The following is a 9,525-nucleotide window of genomic DNA, read 5'->3' on the forward strand; positions in this document are numbered from 1 at the left end:
TTAAAACAAGCTCCTATACACTGTAGAGCTGAAATTAATAATTGAATTAATCGTAATGAATCAATTAATCATTAACTAATTTAGTAAACTGATTAATCGTTAACTTGAGTATACAGACTCTAAAACATGCTGTTTGCTGAAACAGCAACGCACTCAGAGCAGTAATTAAGCCAAACCTGTACACAAAATATATACATTTTGCATTGAAGATAAAAAAAAATCTTCTGTCTGTAAAGATGTTCTACTCAGAACTCCTCAAGTTTTAGTTTCAACTGATTGAAGTGCTGTAAAATTTCTTATTAATAGTTTTTGCTATCCAGTTAGTAATCCGTTAATAAAACAGTAACAATAAACAAATTAGCCCTACAATCATTTGTTTATTGGCATTTTATGTATGTGTATTATTATATAAAATAAGCTTAAGTGATTAAATAAAAAATCTGCACAATGTACCAATTGTTTTATATGATTATTTGATTAAATAGAATAAATGTTTACTAAGCTGATGCAGCTCTAGAGTAACTGCATTTTTAGTTAGCGGAGAGTGTTAGCGCTATATATATGTGGCTGCTGGCGGCTAATGATGCTGGAAAATATAAAAAATTGGCAGATTAAAAAAGTGTTTTAAAGGGCAATTTCGCTGTTTTTTAAAGATTTGAACTCCTGGATTATTATTTCATTTTGTTAAAGTAATTTGACACTCATGAAATCTGAAATGCCTTTACTAAGGACACATGAAATATATTTTTAAGAATGTTTTTGACATTGACGTCTAAATAAACACAATAAGCCTCTTTGGCTTGGTCAATGTTTTTATAACCTGATTAATTGTAAGAATAACCGATTACTAAAATAATTGTTAGCTGCAGACATAATATCATGCTGAAATGTTACTTGTAAGTTAGTTTGTCTTATTTTAAAGTTTAACTTTTATGCTTTAGGATATGAACTTTATAAAACATGTTCATTATATTTTCTCCACAAAATCATTCTTCGATAATGTGATTTTAGTCTGGCCAGTTCTTCTGCTCAAATTGAGTTGTTTTATGGACAACTTTAAATCCAAGCAAGCTGCTGCTAGCCACGGCCACTAAATCAACTTTTACTATCGCATGTGAAAATGGCTGCAATTATTTGACCATACAAACATCTTTGAAAAGCAGAAGTAGGGTCTCCTACACAACCAACAGGAATGTGGCAAGTGCTTTCTGAATAGCACGTCAGCAACAAAACATTTCTGTTTTCCAGCAACCATTCGTGCTCGAGTTGGCGTTGCTAGGTGATGGGCTGGGGTTGCTAGGTAACACCCGTCAAATGGAGGTTTTTGAAAGGATTCATTTTCCAGACACCGAAAAATGGCTGGGTGTTTTCTTTTTAAGGGCTTGGGTTGTTTTTTGAAGTAGTACAAGTAGAAAAACCAAGTAAATGTACTAAGATATTTGCAGTAAAAACCAGACAAAAAAAAACACACTTGGTGAGATTCGGTGTTTTTGCAGTGCGCTCCCCCAGTGAATCCACTACGAAGGCTCCAGATGACTCCCAGAGAGCCCAGTCAGAGTGCAGAGCACCTGGACCGTCGAGGAAGGCCCCCGGCTGAAAAGAGAAAGAGCTGAAATCAGTGGAAAGCTGCGGGGCTTTGGAGGACCGCCGTCGGGTGCTCGGTTCCACCCGGTCCAGGGAAGCCCTCCAGCCCCTCAGCCTGGCCTCATCGGACCGCTTTGTGCTTCCCCCCGCAGCAGCCGCACCTCTCCCCGCATCGCAGGCAGGCGCGCAGAGGCAGGTAGCAGCACATGCAGGGCACGAAGAGCGACAGGGCCAGCAGGGCCAACCAGCGGGCGCAGCAGAGCGGGTGTGGGTGGCCCCCCATTGAGTCATCGCACGAACAGGGCTCCCAGAACTCCCCCTCCGAGTCCGACATGCAGTGGTACAGCAGGCTCTCCGCGCACCACACACAGGTCCACTGGCGGAGGCAGTGCAACGCCGGGTCGGGGGCGTCCCTGCAGCGGCCCCGCCCGTTCTCCGAGGCGCTGAACACTGAGCGGCAGTAGACGCAGCGAGACGAGCACGATGACGACGCCTGGGGGCACGGGCTGTCATCGTCGGGCGAGATGGCGCCCGGGTCGCTGCCGCCTGCCCCGCCTCTCTTACGAGTCCGGGAGGCGTGGATGCAGCAGGGGGACGGCGAGCCTTTGCTGGGCTCCTGCGGCGAGCCGGCACCTGAGGACACTCCAGACACGGCGTTGGGCATGGACATGCAGGTGGGGGACGACGAGGACAGGCGCTGGGAGGCTTTGCTGTCCAGGCTCACGGTGACCTCGCAGCCGGCCGGCCCCACGCCCGCCAGCTCCTTCTCGAAGCGAACCACGCACAGCTCCGACTTGTCCTGCAGGCTCCCGCCGCTGCCGACCACCACGCCGCCCGTCAGGCCCCCAACCATAGTCCTGGTCGCACCGGCGCGTCTGTAATCCTCGTAACCCCGAGAACCCCACAGGTCCTTGCAAGGGTCCACGCTGCGCAAATCTCCTTCCTCCAGCAGCGAAATGGTGGGCGACAGCGGGGAGAGAGGGGACGAGGCCGGGGGCCCCACAGGAGGAGTGGGTGGAGCAGGAGGCGGCGGCGGAGGCGCCGGCGGGTTCAACACGGTGGTCATTTGAGAGAGTTGGTGCTGTCCCGGCCTGGTGTGGATCTGTGGAGTCAAGTTTATTTGTTCAAAGTGCTTTGCACCAGCAGCTAATCAAGAAACAAACAATAAATATTAAATTTTTCCAAATTATCAAGCAAAGACGCATCAGACACATTGATCACTTCCTGCTACAAATGTGTGCAAAGATTGACGATAGTCCGCTAACATAATTCTATTAAATAAAAATTGTAATTTAAATCACACTGCATAAGTTTATTCATCCAATAAGTCATTAAAAACACGTAGCGCCGCCATCATCTTCCTCCTCCTCCTTCCACTTCTTTCTTCTTGTGTAGCGTTTTATTGGTAGCTTATNCCAACCCCCCGGGCAAAATCTTTAAAAAAAAAAAAAAAAAAAAAACACACAATGAAATCAGAATAGGTGAAAAAGGAATGCTTCAATCTAGACCTTTTCAGTCACTTTGGATTTGTGTGTCATTATTGGGTTGTTAAAGTAACGTTGAAGGTCCAAATCAAAGAACAGGATTATGTTTTAGTCTGAATCCCATTTGATTACCTTAAAATCTTATGCTACTTATTTAGTAACCACACGTCCTCTCCATGCGCTGCTGCAGTAAAAACGATGGACGGTTTCCTGATTGTTGTCTGCTACCCGGCCATCATGTGTACAGTGGGATCGTTATGGGTTTTACTCAGGATGAATGGTTGCAATGGGCTCGTTTTATGGGACCCGATTGGAAACCAGCCGTGATTACGATGGGCAGAGAGAGAGAGAGAGAGTTCAAACTGAGCAGCAAATCTACAAATGCTATGGGTCCCGCTCTTTATTAGGAGCTGTTCTGTGTTAACCCTGCGAAGGTGATTAAAGTGACACCAATCATGGTCAGATTCATTTTGTTATCGCCTCATGCTGTTCCTAATATGAATGTTAGCATGGTATTGCTTATTAAAGTTCAAGCTTTTTCTGTTTCTCTGATTTGAACTTGACTACTTAAAGTCTTGTTTTGTTTTTCGTGGAAAGCCTAACTACTTTCCATTAAACTCCTTGTTTTCTTTCTTTACAAGACGTTGAAGCATTAATGGAAGGCACTGCTGGGATGCTCTGAGAGGCATCAGTCTTTTGAGCTCTTCTTAAATTATGCAACAGCTGATGAGGCCGGTGCTGCTGTGGACATGTTGTCTCTAATCTGAGACGGCGTTTGCGATTTAGTGTTTGTTTTTTACCTTTGTGGTTCGCAGTTAACCCGTCAGGAGATATTCTATGCCCTGTGCCGATGAACTGTAAAACATCTTGAATTAATTGTGCTGGTTTTTTTTTTTTAGTATGTGTGGAAGAGGACTTATTAATATCCCAGTTTAGGCAGGAAAATGGCAGTGACTAGTGATGCTTTCAGCCCCTGCACTGCTTTTAGTTGTATGTTTCTTTTTTAGGTGTACACACAAAAAAGAAGACTACTTCCTCGTCTCCTTTTCAATTACCTGGCACAAAGCTGTAAAGATCTCAGAGAGAGCAAACAAAGCTTCTATCAGTCAATCGCCAGCAGTGGAGGCATGTACTTGTGGGCTTTTAAAATTGAAGGCTTCATAGTTATTAAGCCGTTCCTTCAAAGCACATCTCTCTCCGCGAAAAATGATCTCTTCAAAGGGACCTGTTCTTAACGCTGCTGTTTTTTTTTTCCAAACCTGAAATAGCCCTGAAAACAGTTTTCTGCTTCACCTCTGATCTTTTTGTTGTTGCTGTTCTCTCATCACAAAAGGCATACCATGTACAAATATTGGTCATCTTGAACATTTTAAAGCACTTTCTTTGATGGGAATGTTACTGATTTTAATCCAAAGGAAAAAAAAAACTGCCACCAGTCAAAATGATCAACCATGTGTGCTTGTGCCTTCTGAGAATAATAAAACCTACTCGTTGCCTGTGGTTTTGTGCTAACGGTTTTGTTTGATTCCTCCTTCTAAATACACTGTAGATGTTAAATTCGCCCTCTTCCTGCCTGTCAAAAGGATAACTGTAGTGGATGGAGAAACTTCAGATGACATAAAACTAATGGGTTTTAAATTTAACCATGAGGGGAAAAAAGGATGATTGGAAAAGTTTTTGAAGGATCTGAAATTACAAATCCAGCCTCCCTGAGGAGTAGTCTGAAGCGTCGAAGGACCTGTGTAATTCTCTCTCTGATGAAAACTCTTAATACTGATTTATCTGATCAAGAGCGTCTCAACAGCTTTCTCTGGTGTGCTCAAAGAATACTAATAAACCATTCAATGAAGGCCCATTTAGCAAAGGAATGAGTGTGGCTATTGCTGTAAAACAACATAATTTCAGCATTGAGCATCTGATCATCTACAGTATTCAACTGTGACCTCAAACCGTTTCTGAGGCCTTATCAAAACTATTTATTTTACGCTACTTAAAGCAAATAGTTCCGCAAGAGATTTTGCTTATATTGCACTCTGGAACTGGCTTAAAAAAAGAGTAGCTTGGGTTATCCAAACCTGGAGCAAAAACCAACACAACAGAACTGGGTTTGGGTTTGATCTAGGACACTGGGCCAGGTGTTCTAGGTTAAATTGGCCCATGTCTGTCTATTATTAGGGTCAATACACATTTTTATAATTTTTTTTATTTAAATATATGAATTTATTTGAGAGATATGCCTTAGTATTTTTGTAATTTTTTTTCTAATGGTCTATGAGGCAGAACTAAAAGGGGAAAAAAAGTTGTATGACAAAATATTATCCATTAGATGCTTCTTGTCATCCCACTAATCACGATGGCCTTCATGATTAGTTATATTAAAAATTTTTTACAATGAAAGTCTAACCTGAAGTCAACCCGATGGGTGCACTCTTAGAAATGGCTGTAAATTTACAGCGGAATTCCAGCAGTAACATACTGTAATTCAAAATATGGTAGGATATTGTCAATTTGATGTCTTCTGCTGTTGTCACAATCAAGACTGACGACTGGCAGTAAACTACCGCAAAAATAATTGTTCCATACTGTTTTTTTTTTTTTCCCCTAGGCAAGACATTTTACTTGTATTTGCATCTTAGAGGACCAGCATTTAAAGACAATATTAAACGGAAAGAAAAAAAAAAATACTTTCCATAAATCTTTTCGGGAATGAATCGAAATCTACAGAGCATAATCAAAAGTGTTAGATTACCAGTGTTGGTGTTGTATGTTAAAAAATACAATGTTAATTAAACACTTGTTTAGTAAAATTTAAAGATAGGTTTGTCAGTTTCCCTAAAAATATGGTGTTTGATAAAGAGTTGCTCCCACAATCGCAACGTATCTGTGACGTCACGTGTTTGCCCGGTAGACAGCAGTATGGCGTCTTGTCTGGAGCTTATTATAATAAGGTAAGTTCCCCAAAGCTATTAAAACATGCTCTTTATGTTTGTTCTTTAATGTATTTATGTAATGTGATGGTGATGTATTGTCTCAATGTTTGTAACTCCCTGGCGGACATTATACCACTATGTATGCTGCGTTTATACTGTTATGTATTCTGTATCTCAATAAAGATCTATTTCAAAAAAAAAAAAAAAAACAAGGTAAGTTCCATATTAAGACCATCATGTTTTTGATTTTGATTATTTTTTATGAATGCATTAACTTTGTTTGCGCAAGAGTATCAACTTATGTTTAACGTATGTTTATTTGTTTGGATATCGCAAAAACAGAAAGCTGAAGGCTACAGCTTCTCTCTGCAATGCTCTCTGCCTTCGCAGGACCCCTCTTCCGTAGACCGGGTCGTTTCTCAAACCCATGAAAGAATAAGTTTGAAAGGATGCAGACCCTGAATTCGAACACCGGAAGAGCGGAGAGTTCAGTGTGTGTTAGCAGTGAAGCTATTCAGTTGAGTGTAACGGTTTGTTAGAGGGACCTTTCGAACACGGCGTGTTTGAAAGGGGAAGAAGTAGGTCTGAACACCGGCTCTTTACAGGCTGATGCAAGTTGAATGAGGGAGCTGTCAGCTTAACAGTATGATAGAAAGACAGAGAAAATAACCGGACATTTCCTTGATGTCTTTAAGCTCAATTTATATATATATATATTTTTAATTATGGAACACACCAAGTGTCAATTTTCTCATTTTGATGGAGAATATTAGCAACAATTAGCCAGATTTACCAAGCTAGGTTTCATAAATGCTCACATAACGTATGTGAGCATTTACATACGTAAATGTGCTACGGAAGGAGGAAATATAGCGATGTCAGAGCTTTAAATCTGTTTTATTTTTCTGTTTAAAGACTGACTGATCTATTTGTTTAATTCCTTACATCATCAGATTATTTCACATAACATTTCATATTATAAATAAAATATTCCACCAGTGGAACTAGTAGATGTTTTAACTTATATTAAGGAATTATTTACTTAAACAAGCTTATATATCTTGCTCAAAAGTTGCTTATTAATCAGTTTTGTCTTATTTTAAGTGTACAAAGATATTTTCACTAGAAACTGGACAAAAAAAAAATACTTGGTAAAAGTTTGCCTTCAAATGATATAAATTCAACTTTACTGATCCCAAAGGGAAATTAAATGTTGTTATAACTCATATAGATTTGATTAATTAATACATTACCCAAACCATGAATTTCAGTAATTAAATTCAAACTAATCAAACTCAATTTCGTAGAAAATAATCCTAAATAATAAGTAATTAAAATGGATTTTAAACACAGAAATAGTCCAATTATGGGGCGGCTGAACAATATTACAATATCATGAAATAAGCATCTTATATCAGTCTGTATCAATGCTTTTTTAAAATTAGTTTTACTGTTTTAAATATTTGGAATACTTGCCTGTTTTATCCATAGTTTTCACACCACAGTGTTTTTTAAATTATTTTTTATTTCTAAGGAATCTATTCAGCCGTAAAGTTTGTTTTTATTCAAACTTCAGCAGTTTTCTAGTTGTTCCGCTGAGGCAGTGACATCAATTTGTGACATCACACAAATTGATGTCACAAAGAGAACTGATGTCACTCTTGTGGAGCAAGAGTGACATCACAAAGCTGCACGGTCATAACCATTGCAGAAGTCGGAGAGGAAGTACAAGGATTTTCTCCTAACAAGAGATTAAATACTAAAGCTTTTCAAGACAAAAAGTCAACTCCTAACAATCAAATAAAGGAAAACATTGAACAGTTTTTGGATTTGCCTAGAGAAAAAGGATTGACAATGAGTCAAAGCAGTCAGGCGTCATTTTCTGGTTACCAGAATGAGACAACACAGCAGACTTTAGCTAGAAAGGCACAGAAGCTTCAAGACATCTTGACAGTAGTCAGCACGATGTCTATTGAGAGACAGTCTCTGATCAAAGAAAACGAGGAGCTGAAGATTCAACTTATGAACACTGCACTTGAAAAAGACAAGCTGCTTTTGGAAAAAGATGAGGATTCTAAAAAACAGTTTGAAGTAATCAGAATGTTAAAGGAGGCTAATGCCGCCCTAGAGCAGAGAAACATTGCCCTGGAGCAGGAGAACGCCGCCCTGAAGCTGGAAAAAACCGGACTGGAGGATAAAAACAGCACGCTAGTGGAGAAAACCATCACCTTGGAGCAGGATAACACCACCTTGGAGCTGAGAAACACTGAATTGGAGCAAATAAACATCACCCTGGAGCAGACAAACACCAACTTGCAGGAGAGAACCACCGATGTTGGGCTGAGAGTCATCACCTTGGAGCAAAGAAACAACACCCTGCGGCGGAGAAACAACACCCTGGATCGGAACCAGAGCGCCTTGGAGCAGATGTACGCTGACCTGGAGGTGAATTATAACACCCTGCTGGAGGAAAAAAACAACCTCAGCCGGGTAAACAACGTCTTGGAGGAGGAAAACGAAGCCCTGAAGATGACTCGCATTGTCCTGCTCCATAGAAACACGGAATATGAGCACCAAAACCACATCTTGGAGGATTTAAACAGCGACCTGCAATTTGAAGTGGAACAGCTGAATCGCACGATTGAAGACTTGTACCAAAGGCTGAGGGACAGAGAGCAGCAGCAGAACCAGCAGCCATCTGAAGAGGCTACCAACGAAGACAGCCAGTCGGTTTCAGATCAGCCACAGGAGCAGCTATCTATAGTAAGACGTGTGGTCAGAGGCTTCACCGATACACTTCTGAAAATATATCAATCAATCAATCTCAGGCACTGGGTTGAAGCCTGGTACTTATAAATAAAGAAGTGTCATGAGGGCTCCAAGCTTCATGCTTGATTGTCGGTGGCAGAAAAGCTTGAGGACAACAGGACTGCGGTGTCAGGGGAGCTTGACACTTGGGGGCTGATGGTGGAAGAGCTAATTGCTTGAAAGATGCTGATCTCCCGGCCGACCTGCAGGGCTTCATAGCAAGTCCCGCTGGTCCCCGGGCTGATCTCCAGGGTTTTGTGTCGAGTCCCGCTGGTCTCCCGGCTGACCTCCGGGGCTTCGTTGTGGATCCTGTCGGTCTCCCGGCCAACCTGCAGGGCTTCATAGCAAGTCCTGCTGGTCTCCGGGCTGATCTCCAGGGTTTTGTGTCGAGTCCCGCTGGTCTCTAGGCTGATCTCCAGGGCTTCGTGTCGACTCCCGCTGGTCTCCAGGCTGACCTCCAGGGCTTCGTGGCGAATCCCGTTGGTCTCCGGGCTGACTTCCAGGGCTTCGTTGTGGGTCCTTTCGGTCTCCGGGCTGACTTCCAGGGCTTCGTGTCGAGTCCCGCTGGTCTCCAGGCTGACCTCCAGGGCTTCGTGGCGAATCCCGTTGGTCTCCGGGCTGACTTCCAGGGCTTCGTTGTGGGTCCTTTCGGTCTCCGGGCTGACTTCCAGGGCTTCGTGTCGAGTCCCGCTGGTCTCCAGGCTGACCTCCAGGGCTTC

At 42.2% G+C, this 9,525-nt stretch overlaps 1 protein-coding gene across 1 annotated transcript; it reads right to left on the reverse strand.

Moving 5' to 3' along the window:
- Positions 1-684: 684 nt before the first annotated feature.
- On the reverse strand, positions 685-2,992 carry spred3 (sprouty related EVH1 domain containing 3). The gene has a single exon (XM_015017996.1). It carries the CDS (start codon positions 2,648-2,650, stop codon positions 1,706-1,708), a length of 945 nt encoding a protein of 314 aa, XP_014873482.1. The 5' UTR covers positions 2,651-2,992; the 3' UTR covers positions 685-1,705.
- Positions 2,993-9,525: the final 6,533 nt, after the last annotated feature.

Source organism: Poecilia latipinna, unplaced genomic scaffold (assembly GCF_001443285.1).
Source record: "Poecilia latipinna isolate Pla-1442-1.1 unplaced genomic scaffold, P_latipinna-1.0 Scaffold2216, whole genome shotgun sequence".
NCBI lineage: Eukaryota > Metazoa > Chordata > Actinopteri > Cyprinodontiformes > Poeciliidae > Poecilia > Poecilia latipinna.